Genomic DNA, 14,209 nt, shown 5'->3' with positions numbered 1-14,209 from the left:
CAACAATATGTCCAACATGAAATAGGACTATGTCAACAATAGAACGAATGCGTGATACTTTGGCTTTATTTTTTTTCCTCACCTCCATTGCCTTATACACTGTAGATCTTAGCCAAGACATTTTTTACAACAAATTAAGAAACATTTAATAGTAACTAGAAAAGAATAAACTGCTGATCATGTTATGGTAAAGATTCATAGAAAAAAGATCGTCAAATAACATGCAAGGGATAAGATAGAGAAGAATGTAAAAATAGCATGTACTTATAATGAAAATTTTGCTCCTTTCTTTTAGGAAGTCAATATAAAATTTAGAAAGCTCATTTAATAGAATTGGCAAAATTCAAGTTTATTTATTGTCATTTTTAGCAAATTGAATATTTGATCGGTTACTTAAATATTATTTGCATCATTTTTATTTTAATTACAGCTAAAGGTGTCATATCGAGTACACATATAGAGTTTGGGTTTACCCACAATGGTTTGGGGTGTTTAGATCGGGTAATGACGGGTCATTTTATCCTAACAAATTAAATCAAGTCGGGTCAAGCTTTATTATATTCGAGTTAAAGGTTGGTCCAAGTATAGTCAGGTACAAGTCGAATTTGGGCCAAGTTAAATTTGGGTTGAGTCATATCGAGTTTAGGTGAGCTCGAAGTCGGATTTAATTGGGTTTATATGGGTCAAAATAGATTTAATAGACTTTGGATCAGGTAATTTCAGATTCAGTTAGGTTTCAGCTTAAATTACTTCAGTTTTGATTAGATCTTAGTTTGAATCAACCATGTAATTTTAAACTCATTATTGAGCTATTTTTTATACAAGTATATAAATTATCTTTCACTCCTATATATATTAACCCTATTAGACAAGTGTTTTAAAATTTCTCTCTTCTACTAATAATTAAATATAACCCTCATTGTTATGAGTATTTTTTACCCAAGCCACGTGGGCCAACCAGGTAGTGACACGTGTTAGACCCAGATTAGTCCAAATTAGATCATTCTCCATTTGACACGTGCCAATCCTAGAATTTGGGAAAAAAGACGGCCTTCAGGGCCCAAATCTTAAGAAAGCCATAATTCGGCGCCATAGCCCATCAGAATTAGGTCAGAGTGACCTAATCAGGGGCACATTTACAAATGACCCTATAAATTGGGTGATCCCCCCCAGTTTGGGGACATCTACAAATTATTACTGCATATTCTACATTATCTCACATCGGAAAAAACACCTGATCTCGGAATCTGAGAAGATCTTACTTTTACCTTTTCGCACTTTTTACTTTCACTAACGCGTTCTAACTTGATTGTTGGAGGCAAAGCTCCAACACACTGGAATGTCAGTGTTTTGCAGGTATAGACCGCGTGGACCAGTCTTTGAGCCGTAACTCTCCCGAGGGACAAAAACACCCAAAACATTTGGTGTCGTCTGTGGGGAGAGTACCTCAAAGATGGTTCAAGAGTCTGTACCCCCGCCAGACCCCAACCGTCCTGCGGTTGATGGGGAGGTCTTTACAGACCATGAAGACGACCACGATGTGGACGCCGAAACATATGTGACCATTGATGGGTCACTCATTGCTAAACACATCCTTTTCTAGAGACAAGCTTAAATGAGTAAAAAATGAAGCTGATCCCACCAAGTCTGCTGGACCACCGCCTGGTAATACCAAGGCGGTAGGAGGTTAAGCTCTAGTAACCTGAGACGAACTTATGAAATTCATGACAAGTTTCAAAGGTGAAATGAATGACCTGATTAACAAGAGAGTGGTTGGCTCTAACAAGGGTTAGTCGGGCAAGAAGCTTCCTCAAGCTGAGAGGAGGAAGTCAGTCAGAGACAGGCAGCCTACTCCACATCCATAGGAAAAGACTATGCTTGCCATTGATTGGACTAAGATCCTTCTGCCCTAGACGGGATAATGGAAGGTCGTCCGAGCTGTTCAGCCAGATGGCAGCAAGAAAACCTACTTCGATGCTCGACACATCATCGAGCACAGCCGGAGTCAGCATTTGTCTGAGTCAGCCTCTACATCGAGCTTTCCAGACAGCTTCAAGGTTACACCCCTAAGAAATTCCAAGTCATTGCATGAGAGCCATTCAGGCGGCTAGTCCGTCCATACTAGACCATAGGTGATTGAGAATGCCCTGTATGTGCCTCAGATGCAATATGGGAAGTACACCCCTCGTTTCATGCAGCCGACCCTCTTTGGGGGATACATTACTACAAAAATGGCCAAAGAGACCCAAAATAAGAGACCGGTTAAGTGCATAACTGGTCTTTTATAGAGGAGAGATCGATTATCTTAAATGACAGGTCTCTCGAAATATCAAAGAGATCGGTCATTTAAGAAAATAGGTCTCTTGGGAGTTTTTTTAAAAAATCGAGGAATATAGAGAGGCCCGTCATTTTAGATGACAGGTCTCGGGTAATATCCAAAAAACCGGTCAATTAAAATAACCGGTCTCTTGATTCTTGAATGTTGCTTTTTTAAAATGTGAGAAACTAGAGAGATCCGTTATTTTAAATAACAGGTCTCTCGAATTAATTCTCCCACATATATAGGCAGCCATAAGACCATTAAATCTGAAACCCTAAACCGTTTCATTTTATCTCTCTTCTCCTCCACCGCTCTTCACTCTCAGAATTTCAACTCATTTCATCTTCTTTTCTCTCTCTTCTCCCTCCTCTCATCATCTCGATCTTGCTCTTGCTCATTTTTTCTAGATTCTAAGTTAATCTCGCACAAAATAAAATAAAATTTACTTTTATCCTTTACTTCGTTATCAATCTCAAGAAGTTATCTTACTCTGTCATTTCAAAATTCACTACTACAAAAAGCGTACTTTTTGGACGCTTTTGCTGCGACACCTTTGATATGGCGTCAGTGTACGGATTTTGGTACCGCCTTTTCTCGACGCTTTTTACAGTCGAAAATTTTATCGACACATAAAAGCGTCGAGAAACTCACATGCTATGCACGTGAGGTAATTTATTCGCAATTTTGAAACTTTAATTCAAGAAAATATTAGCGGGTTCCCAAATTTCCCAATTAAACCGCCCACCACTCTTTATTCTGCTCAATTGCGCTCTCATCTCCTCTAAACAACCCACGACTCCTTCATCATCAGCGACAAATTTCGCAATTTTGTTTGCTAATCTTCAAGGAATTTGGGGTTTTTTTGCTCGTCACTGTCAATAATTTCAGGTATCAACTTACAATTTGCTATACAATATTGTTGCTAGGTATATATCTATAATTTTTGGTACCCTAATATCTCACAATTCTCTAAATTTCGTTAATATTAGGAATTCTTCTTTGCATGTCTTCGATTTTGAGTTGGGGTAGAACAAGAATCGATCTCTTATTGCGAGGTAATTTTTTGCCCTTAATTAGATAATTTAATTTCTTTTTATGTTGTTTTTTTTCGTGATTTCTGATTGCATATCCATGGTTTCCATGTTTTTTTTTTTTTTTTTTTTTTTGTAAGTAGTTTTTTTGGTTTTTGTTATGATTTTTATGTCGTTTTTTAGGGTTTTAGTTTGGAATTTTATGGGTTTTTGATATGAATTTTATAGGCTTTGAACTTTATGGTTTTTGATATGAAATTTATAGGCTTTGATTTTTCTGGTCAGAGCTAAATAAATTAGCCATTACACATTAAAGTTGCAGTGCATTAATAGAACAATATGAACTTGGGAATATTGGCAGCATAATTTTTTCACCCAAAAAATTAGATCAGGTTAGCAAGTCCACTTCATCTCGACACTTAAAAGAGCTCAAGGTGTGAAAATTCATGGCATAGCTAAAGAAGATCGAAGCCAATTTGTGAATTCTCTGTATATAGTCTGCTCACCCAAAAAAAAAAAAAAAATTGTTATCATCTCTAGATTGCAGCATTTTTTTGTGATTGTAAAGTTTATCCCTCCAATCTTAATCTACATGTACCCATTTGTCTTAGACCTTCTGATCTTGTTGTTTTAGTTTTCCATATTGGTCATAGTTTTGATTCTTTATTCAATTGTTCAAATGCTCACCAGACTACTAGAATTACAGATTGGACAAATCTTGTTGTTTCTTTTTATCCACCCAAGCAAAATCTTATGTTAAAGCTTACTAACACTACCTTTTCTGTTTTCAGCCTTGTTCAGTAGCTTAAAACGCACAATTACTTTTGCGGCAAAAGAAGGTACACTCTACCTTAGACATTAGCTCAAACTAGAATACATTTTTAAAGATTGTGGCTTGATTAGTACGTGTATGTCATATACTTATTTCAATTGTGTAGGCTTTATTAGATTTCCCTAATTGGATGTTTCATGTGACACTATCTTATAATTACTTGAAAAACGTGTGCCTATTTCCTTGTAGTCATGTTTTGTAGATTTCCAGTGTGGTTTGTTGAATAAGAAATTCATCGAAATTGCATGACTTATTTTTGTTGTTGTATGTTTCTTACTAATTTTCTTCTTTCACCCCTCAACAAGTTTGTAGGCTTGAATTACTTACATTATTTTTAAGTGGATAAACTTCTTGATATTATAACTTTGATGGATGTCTATTTACTTAGTGAAAGTGATGTCCCTATTATATATTGGTTTAAGGATCCTTGTAACATGATTTTTTTTTTAATTTTTTTTTATGTCATTGTTTTTAATTAGCAATTAATTATATACTTCTTTGTAGACATGGATACTAGTTGGATTGATTTACCAAGAGGTGATCCCGGTTATTTTAAAGGTTGCATGAACTTCTTGGAACTTGCTAAAGAGACTCTTTTACCAAATACACATGAAACTAAATGCCTATGTAATAAGTGCAAGTTAAATAAAACGAATTCTATAGAAGAAGTTGGAGGCCATATTTTATTTTATGGTTTTTATAAAAACTATAGAAATTGGATATTTCATTGTAAAGATGAAGGGAGTAAGACCTATGATCTAAGTGATGATCAAGTAAATGCAGTTGGCCGAGATGATATGGACGGGTTACTAAGTGCAACTTTTAGAGTTAATACGCGACAAACCGACAAAACTCAAGATCCATCATTTGATGAACAAAGTATTGAAGATGACAATTCATATGACATGGATGAGGGGTTTACGATTTATCGCGAGGTAGATGATGAGTATCAATCAACTTTCTCAAATGAAGAACAGGCAAAGTATAAAAATCTCATGGAAGCTTCTGAAAAAGGCCTCTACGAGGGGTGTACTACTTTTTCGAAACTTTCATTTCTATTGCATTTGTTTCACCTAAAGTGTATGTTCCATTGGTCTGCAGAGTCATTTAATAAACTACTTGAACTTTTAATTGACGCATTTCCCATTATTAAGGAGTTTCCATCGTCCTATTATGAAGGCATGAAGATAATAAATGATTTAGGGTTAGGATATGAGAAAATCCATGCATGTCCAAATGACTACATGTTATATTGGGGTGAATTCGCAAATAAAAGTGAGTGTCATATATGCCATACATCAAGGTGGAAAAATGTGAAGGGAAAGGAGGGTGATGTAAATGAAAAAGGAAAAGAAGCATGTAAGAAAGGCGAGGCAGCTAAAGTAATGCGGTACTTTCCCCTTATCCCTAGATTAAAGAGGCTTTACATGTCATCTAAAACACAGAGGACATGAGATGGCACTTTAATCATAAGGATGATAAGATTCTACGACACCCTGCTGATGGCGAGGCCTGGAATAAATTTGATGAAAAATATACAGAGTTTGCCGCTGATCCTCGCAGTGTTAGATTAGGCCTAGCGAGTGATGGTTTTAATCCATATCGTCTTATGGAACACAAATTATAGTACATGGCCGGTGGTCCTCATTCCTTATAATTTACCACCATGGATTTGCATGAAACCATCATCCTTTATTCTTTCTATAATTATTCCTGGTAAATTTGGTCCTGGTATGGATATTGATGTGTACTTGCAACCACTAATCCATGAATTGAAATTATTGTGGGAAGGTGTTGATGCTTTTGATTCTTATAGTGGAAGAAACTTCAAACTGCGAGCAGCCCTACACTCTACTATTAATGACTTTCTTGCTTATGCTATGCTGTCAGGTTGGAGTATGAAAGGCAACAAAGCTTGTCCTTCTTGCACTCATTCTACTAATTCAGATAGATTTGGTAGCAAAATTATCTACCCTGGGTATCGAAAATGGTTGCCTATTGATCACCCATATTGTTCACAAGCTAATTTGTTTGATGGGAAAGAAGAATATGGTATTGCTCCGATTCGTACCAGCGGGACCGAAGTTTTGAAGCAACAAGAAGGGGTAAAGTATGTATATGGGAAGACAAAAAAAGTTCCTACAAAAAGAGGGAAAAAAGCTGCCAATGAACTTGACGATGATTGCGATCCCGATAGTGATCATATTCTTTGGAAAAAGGAAAGTACATTTTTTGAATTAGAGTATTGGGAGCATAATCCTCTTAGACATAATTTAGATGTTATGCACATTGAAAAGAATGTGTCCGATATTTTATTAGGAACTCTTTTAGATATGGATAATAGTAGGGATGATGAGAGTGGCACAGAAGCCCTAAAGAACTTGAATATAAAACCTCATCTATGGATCGACCTCAAGGTTACATCCCGCCGGCTGCATACACCATGTCTAACGAGGAGAAAGAACGATTTTTGAAAGTCTTGAAAAAGATGAAAGTTCCTGATGGATATGGATCTAATTTGCAAAGATGTGTGAATCTAAAGCAACGGAAACTTATTAATATGAAAAGTCACGACCATCATATTCTCATGCAAGATATCCTCCCGGTTGCTTTAAGGGCATCGAATGCCACAAGAGTTATTGACTTGCTTGAAGAGTTGTCTGACTTTTTTAAAAAGATATGTTCAACTGCTATAGATACAAGAGAATTAGATACCATTCAATCAAAGCTCGTGTTGACTCTTTGCAAGTTTGAAAAAGAATTTTTACCAACATTTTTTACAATCATGGTTCATCTACTAATTCATTTAGTGGAAGAGGTCAGACTAGGCGGACCGGTTCATGATAGATGGATGTATCCTGTTGAAAGGTACTTATTACTATTATAATTATAATTATAATAATAATAATTATTATTATTATTATTATTATTATTTTTATTAATATTCTATTTATTTGTATTATTCAATTTTTAAATAATAATTTTCCTTATTCTTTCACATTCACATACAAAATCGTTACTATAATTCAAGGTACTTGGCCTTTTTGAAATCTCATGTAAACAATAAAGCGCAACCGGAAGGATCTATAGCGGAAGGTTACCTTTTGTGGGAGACAATTGCATTTTGTTCGAGATATTTAGAAAGTGTTGAGACTATGTTCAATAGACCTAGAAGGAATGAGGATGGTGTATCAAACATTGACAACTATTTGTATAACTCTGGTGGTCGTGTTGTTGGAAAGAAAGAAAATGTCCGGTTGGATGATAGAAGTTTAAAGCAAGCTCATCGCTATGTTTTACTTCATTCCGATGAACTAACCCCGGTGCTCAAGTAAGTAGCTTTCTGAGTTTAGTTAAAGCGTCCAATATATACTTGTTACTAACATAAAATTTACAATCTCGATAGTGAGTTCTTAAAATTAAAGAGGCAAGAGAATGACGTTGGAGGTAGTCAAGCTGATGAATCTATTGAAAATCAGTGGATAATTGATGAATTTGCAGATTGGTTGCAAAGCCAGGTCATATGCTTTTACATTTAGGGTCTTTTTATTTTTATATTATATAACTTTCTAATTCTAACTTTATTATTCTTGAATTATAGGTCCATAATTTAGATGATAGCACGGTAGAAGGAAAGTTAAGAAAAGCCTTAGCCGGTGGCTTGAGTAACCGCGGGAAAAGGATGAAAAGTGTTATTATCAATGGTTACAAATTTGATATTGTGGATCGCGAGCGATTTCGAATAACTCAGAATTCAGAAATCATGGTGGAAGCAGAGGGTCACGAATATTATGGAAAACTCAAAGAAATTTTGGAATTAGATTATTATGGTTCTTATAAGGTTGTATTGTTTCGTTGTGATTGGGTCGATATCCGTAGGGGTATCAAAACAAATCCGAATGGAAGTGTTCGTATCAAAATCTCAAAGTTGATGCACACAGGGCGATTTTTGCGTGATGATCCATTTGTTTTCTCATCTCAAGCAAAACAAGTTTTTTATATTGAGGATGAGATACAAAAAGGGTGGTGTCATGTTGTGAAAACTAAGCCTAGGGACTTGTTTGATATACCTGAATAATTTGTTTACAACTTTTATAATTTATTATAGATTTGAGTTCATAAATTTGGATGGGTGTGTATTTTTATATTTCATTTAGTTATTCTAATTCATCAAATTTTGCATTTTGTTAACTTAATTTCTGTTTTAATGGTACTAAGTAGTATTATTGTCTCGGTTTCTTATTGGTCAAATAACAACTGAATTCTAAAACTGAATTCCAAACTGAATCCAGAACTGAATTTCTGGTATGATTCATTTCTGGAATAATCAGTTCTGGAATTCATCTTTGGAATTTCAACTCTGATGCATTGATTATTGTTGTTCTTATTTTGTATATCAGTTTAGATGTTTAGTTTAGCTATACATATATTGTCTTGTCTTTATATCAGTTTTGTCTATATATAGTGTCTTTACTTTCCACTGATATTGTGATTACATCAGTTCAGAAATGTAATTGAACTAAGTGTTGTTGCTGTTTGTAATGAACTCACTGTAATTGTGATATTGTGATTATAGTTCAGAACTATATAGTTTATTGTGATATTGACAAACTAATGTAGCTTGTCTTATGGTTTTATCAGGTAAAGATGACTTATCGAAGCAAGAGAGCAAGGGAAATACTTGCTGCCACAGCTAAGTCAAATGCTACTGAAGTTGTTTTACAACCTACCAAAAAACATGCTACTAAGTCACCACAGAATGAGGTACTTAAGGATGACAAATGGGGACCTTTTTCTCCACCTATTACCACTACAACATCTGACCAACAACCACCTAATAGTTTAGGATCCATTTGGAAAAATCCTCCTGGTTCAACATCGAGTTCAGTCAAAGAGGCAGCTACATCAGGTGTTCAGAATAAATTCCCAGCAAAAGTCCCACCTAATATTCCACATTCAATTGCACCAGACTCATTGAACTCCCCTTCTACTTCTCACAAACCTCCCGAGCGCCCAAAACCTGCTACACGAGGAATCCGGAACCGTGAAACAGGTGCTGTGAAAACTTCAGCTACAGCTGCACAGGATAATCATGAAAGACAAAAAAATGGAAACGAATCAGAAGAGATCCCGAAACAATCTAAGTCCTTACGACCAAAAGCACTTCCGGATTGGCCTAAAGACATTGATTTTGACGACAAGGAGGAGGTTCTAACCATAGGTAAATGTTTTCTGCCATAGTTGTCATGCTGATGTTTGTGCTGTTTAATCTGGCCCTAAACACTTTGTTTACAGGGGGGGTGGCTTGAGGCCACTACTTTCTAGTGGTGACTTTAGGTCACAGTGCTCAACGATTTCTACTACAATCCACAAGCTAGTCAGTCCATCCCTCATTACCCCTTTTTGTATTTACATAACAGCCAAAATCACTAGCAGACAAAAGTTGGTAAAAAAATTGCTGCTCTCTCATCTCAGTGTGTGTGGCTTGATGATACCTGGACTTAATGACTTATACTTGGTTGCTTGCCTGTACTAATTTTAATTTGTGTATAATTGATGCCTTATATTGGAACAATGGAGTAATAATCTTATATCTCTTTTTCAAGCTTGTGTTACACGTGTTACACATGCATATGTATTTTAAATATCACTGTCAAACTTGTTCTAAATTTGGATATATGGAATTGTTTATATCTTGAAACTTGTATTGAGCTGCATAATTAATTTTTCAAGTAAATTATGCTTGTTATGTCGAGGTACATGCTAATTGACATTTGAATTGAGTACGGTCTCTATGATATGTGTTCTGTGCTTTCTTTTTTGATTAAGTACAAATGAATTCTATAACTGGAAATCAGAACTAAAATTCAAATCTGAAATCAGTTATGGATTTCAGTTTTGATTTCAACTCTGAACATCAGAAATGAATTCTAGAACTGAAATCAGAACTGAAATTCAAATCTGAATTCAGTTCTGGCATTCAGTTTTGATTTCAGTTCTAGAATATCAGAACTGAATTCTAGACCTGAAATCAGAAATGAAATTCAAATCTGAATTCAGTTTTGGAATTCAGTTTTGAATTCAGGTCTGAACATCAGAAATGAATTGCAGCTTGTGTGTGTGTATTTGCAAAATTTTATCTGCTTCTCTGTTAGAACATATTGTTCACTTAACTGATTATTTCTTTTAACTTAATTTTGTTATTTTATTTAGATGCCAAGGGTAATACTACATTAGTAAGTGGTATTATTCTGCCAATTGACGTATGGAGTAATAACGGCGTCCAGTACTATGTCGAATTCAATGATTTATGCCAGCCAATTAGGAAGGGTGGACATATTTTGGTTAAATTCATTAGTATGATTGCGAAGATGGAGTCACATTGTCCAGTTGGGGAAAAAGATTGGAAAGCAATCGACAAGCATTTTAAAGGGAAAATATAATTAAAGACATAAGAGTAAGTATATTCATCCCTAAGACACATACTTAGACGGTCTCTTACTTCTAATAGATTACTTGCTGATTTACATTTTTAACTAATTATTTTTACTGAAGGACCGTTTTGTGATTCCTCCTGGTGTGGAATATGACAACCAAGCTCTCAAGCGTGCCAATAAATGTTGGAGGCAGTTCAAATATTCTCTGAAAATGGTTCATTACAAGCCACTAGAGAAGAAATTGGATGATATGTGTAATAATGTGCCACATGGAATTACCAGTAGTAACTGGGTTAAGTTGGTAAAATATTGGGATTCGGATTATGGGAAAGTAAGGACAATATTTACCTTATTTTTTACTCTATCAAACGTTATTTAATCTCTAACAAAAAAATTTGAAAATGTGATTGCAGACTATGTCAGCATGCGGTAAAAAGGCACGAGCTTGTCAAAATCAGATTCATACATCTGGCTCTAAAAGTTTTGCAAACCAACAAGCTGATTATGTATGAATATATATGTCATTTTATATTTACTTAGGATATTAGTAAGAACAAAGCCAAGTTATATGCGTTATATACTATTGTACACATATTTAATGCTTGTTTTGCCTTATTATTTATAGGAGGATGAACATGGAGAAAAAATGAGCTTGTTAGCGCTGTGGATTAAAACCCATGCGGGTAAAGACGAAAAATTTCTTCCTGAACAGTCACTCAAGATTTTGTGGTATGGTTTTGTGACAGATTTCTGGTATCATTTTGTGTAGATTTTGTGGTGTGATTATGTGTTATTTGTGGTGTTACATTACTCCTAAATGTTGGTATAGGATGATGTTAAAGCTAAGGTTGAAGAGTTGAGGATGGTGCACCCTAAGATGTCTGAACAAGAGCTCGAAGATGAAGCATTTCAGCAAACTATGTATGGCAATGAGATTCCCGATCGTCCGGTGGGTTACGAACTAGGGGTTAAAAAGGGGGACATATTCGGAGTACGTGGTGTGTTAAGGAAGGAAGGCTATGGAAAAGTTCAAAAGAGGACTATTGTGATGGATAGTGTTAAAGAAGAAGTGAATGCTTTGCACAAGAAAAATGATACACTATCTCAAGAAAATGAAAAGCTGAAAGACGAGGTCGGACACAACAATCTTCTTCTTAAAGCGCTTGTTGGACAATTTTCTCAGATTGTAGGTGCAGTTCGTCAAGGGAATGCATCTCCGGGTCTTCTAGACAAAGCATCTGAATTCTTAGGAAAGGCAAAACATCAGGTAACAAAGTCACATTTCTCTTTATGTGTGTGAAAGTAAGAGCTTGTGTGTGTGTGTGTGTGTGTTATCAACTATAGACTTATTAGTTCTTGGCAAAGATGTGTGTGATTATATTTCAGAGCTTGTATTCTGGTATTGCTGTTCTGAATTGCAGCTCTGAACATCAAAACTTGTGTGTGTGTGATTATATTTTAGCAGCAATACTAGAACTTGTGTGTCTGTGATACTCCCCTGCTTGCTCCCCTGCTTGCTGTGCTTTTGCCAGCCAATTATCAACTATAGACTTATTAGTTCTTGGCAAAGATGTGTGTGATTATATTTCAGAGCTTGTATTCTAGTATTGCTGTTCTGAATTGCAGCTCTGAACATCAAAACTTGTGTGTGTGTGATTATATTTCAGAGCTTGTGTGTGTGTGTGTCATCAGATTTTGTCTTTTTGATAGAAATCTGTTGTTATGGCTAATTATTCAGTGATTTAAAGGGGGAAGGGTGTTTCATAATGGGAGTGTTAGTTGATTAATGATCTGTGGCTGACAATTTAGCTATGATGGGAAGAACAAAGATGAAAATAGGAGAAGTGGTTCCTTTTTCTTATCCTCCTACAAACACCTACGACTCATATGCTGCAGAAATTCCAGATTTGGTTGCTTAGGATTAGTTTTCACCCAGCAAGTACTTTTGTTAATCACCAGTTGCTGAATTATTGCCACAGATGTGTTCATGAAAAGTCCAGCAGCTGCTTTTGGTTGTTTTAGAAGGCTTAAGTATTGCTCTTCTAGGCTTATTATGCTTTATCTTACTTCTAGTTTCTGTAACTATATGACGTGCTCAGCTAGGTCTGTGCACACTAATATGTACTCTAAGTTCATGCTCTTTTGTCCTGATGGCAATTGCCATCAGTAACTCTCTCAAGTAATTAATATATTATAGTTCCTATTTGCTTAAAAAAAAGGATCACTAGTTCGCATTTATTATATTTGGTACATAGTTAGGCCTCATCAGAATTTTCTAATAGACAACATTTCTAATAGTCAAACTTTGGTGATGAGTAATGGAATTAATAAGGTGTTCAATTGATAATAGATTACTTTTAACCTGCTAGAATGGCTGCAAATTCTGGTTATTGTTTTAATTTGTTGTTTGTAATTTTTAGCATGATTTAGACTAATTTATACTTTGTATTTTTTTTTTTTGAAGATTGGAAAAGGCAATGTAGGTGCAACAAAAGAATAGGCCGGGACACTTGAGCATCAACAAGCGACTATATCAATCAATGTGGCCATCATCTATCTATTTTGGTTTTTAGTCTTATATATATTAGTGATGTATTTATTTAGGGACAAGCTACATACTATAATATGTGACCATTTTTTTAATGATTGTACTGTGTTGATGTTTTCTTTTCTAAATTTGGTAATTAACTACGTACTCTTTTTATTGTTGATTAATTATTGTTTTTTTTTAATCTAGTTATATTGAATTTTTGTTTATTTTTATTTTAATGTTATTAATTAATTTAATTTATGATAAATTTAAATAATTATAATGTATGTATGATGATAATAATTTAATAAAAGGAAAAAAAAAGCTTAAAAAAAAAAATTCTAGACGCTTTTTAATGTCTACATATTTGCACATTTTCAAATTTCAAAGAGTTTCCCGCCATACCATAGGCTGACACGAATAAACGCAAGACAACAAAAAGCGTCGCTAAATTTGATTATGTGGACAGGAAAAAGCGTCGCTAAAAAAACTACACATTTGGGATAATGCGCGAAAAACGTTGTCCTTGAAAAATTTTCGACTCAAGGATTTTCGACGCTTTTTTACAGCGTCGAGAAATAATTTTTCGACGCTTTTCTGCGTCGAAAAAAGGCCTAAAAAGCGTCACGAAAACACGCTTTTTGTAGTAGTGATTTCAAGATGTATTGCCAAGGTGAGTTTTGTATTAATTTTCATTATTAAGTGTTAGATCTTTAATTTTTTTTTCGGTTTTTCTTGATGAAAAATCTGAATTTCTTATATTAATGTTTTTAAATTCCTTTTTTATTGTTAAAAACAATAAGTTGTCGGATTTTTAGTTTAGCCATGATAAAGATTACTTGTTTGATTGTTAATGTTTCCGTTTCAGAAACTATTTTCGCCATTCTATTATGATATTTTTGTTTAAAAACACCTTTCATAGTCAGATCTAGTATTTTTAGTTATTATTGCTTACTTCTTTCATATGAAGGAAAATCTAGTAATTTTCGTCTTTATTACTTTCGCATTTGTTTTTCTATTTTTGTTTCCATTTTCAATTTTGATTTCAGCGCTTTAGAT

General features: G+C 34.7%; 2 protein-coding genes and 1 long non-coding RNA gene across 3 annotated transcripts; all 3 read left to right on the top strand.

The window, feature by feature from the left end:
• The first annotated feature begins 4,689 nt into the window (after positions 1-4,689).
• Positions 4,690-5,637, top strand: LOC110695403. The gene has a single exon (XM_021872644.1). The coding sequence runs from the start codon at positions 4,690-4,692 to the stop codon at positions 5,635-5,637; it is 948 nt and encodes a 315-aa protein (XP_021728336.1).
• Positions 5,638-7,181: 1,544 nt separating this feature from the next.
• Positions 7,182-8,814, top strand: LOC110695492. Its single transcript, XM_021872722.1, has 3 exons — positions 7,182-7,514; positions 7,590-7,701; positions 7,785-8,814. The coding sequence occupies exons 1-3, from the start codon at positions 7,339-7,341 to the stop codon at positions 8,259-8,261; spliced, it is 765 nt and encodes a 254-aa protein (XP_021728414.1). The 5' UTR covers positions 7,182-7,338; the 3' UTR covers positions 8,262-8,814.
• A 598-nt stretch (positions 8,815-9,412) lies between these two features.
• LOC110695499 lies at positions 9,413-13,313 on the top strand. Its single transcript, XR_002506081.1, has 6 exons — positions 9,413-10,640; positions 10,739-10,951; positions 11,034-11,126; positions 11,246-11,349; positions 11,450-11,887; positions 13,085-13,313. It is a non-coding gene; the product is annotated as an uncharacterized LOC110695499 (long non-coding RNA).
• Positions 13,314-14,209: the final 896 nt, after the last annotated feature.

This window comes from Chenopodium quinoa, unplaced genomic scaffold, assembly GCF_001683475.1.
Source record: "Chenopodium quinoa cultivar QQ74 unplaced genomic scaffold, ASM168347v1, whole genome shotgun sequence".
Classification (NCBI taxonomy): domain Eukaryota; kingdom Viridiplantae; phylum Streptophyta; class Magnoliopsida; order Caryophyllales; family Amaranthaceae; genus Chenopodium; species Chenopodium quinoa.
The sequence above is the reverse complement of the archived record's forward strand: the minus strand, read 5'-3'. Positions and strand labels throughout refer to the sequence as shown.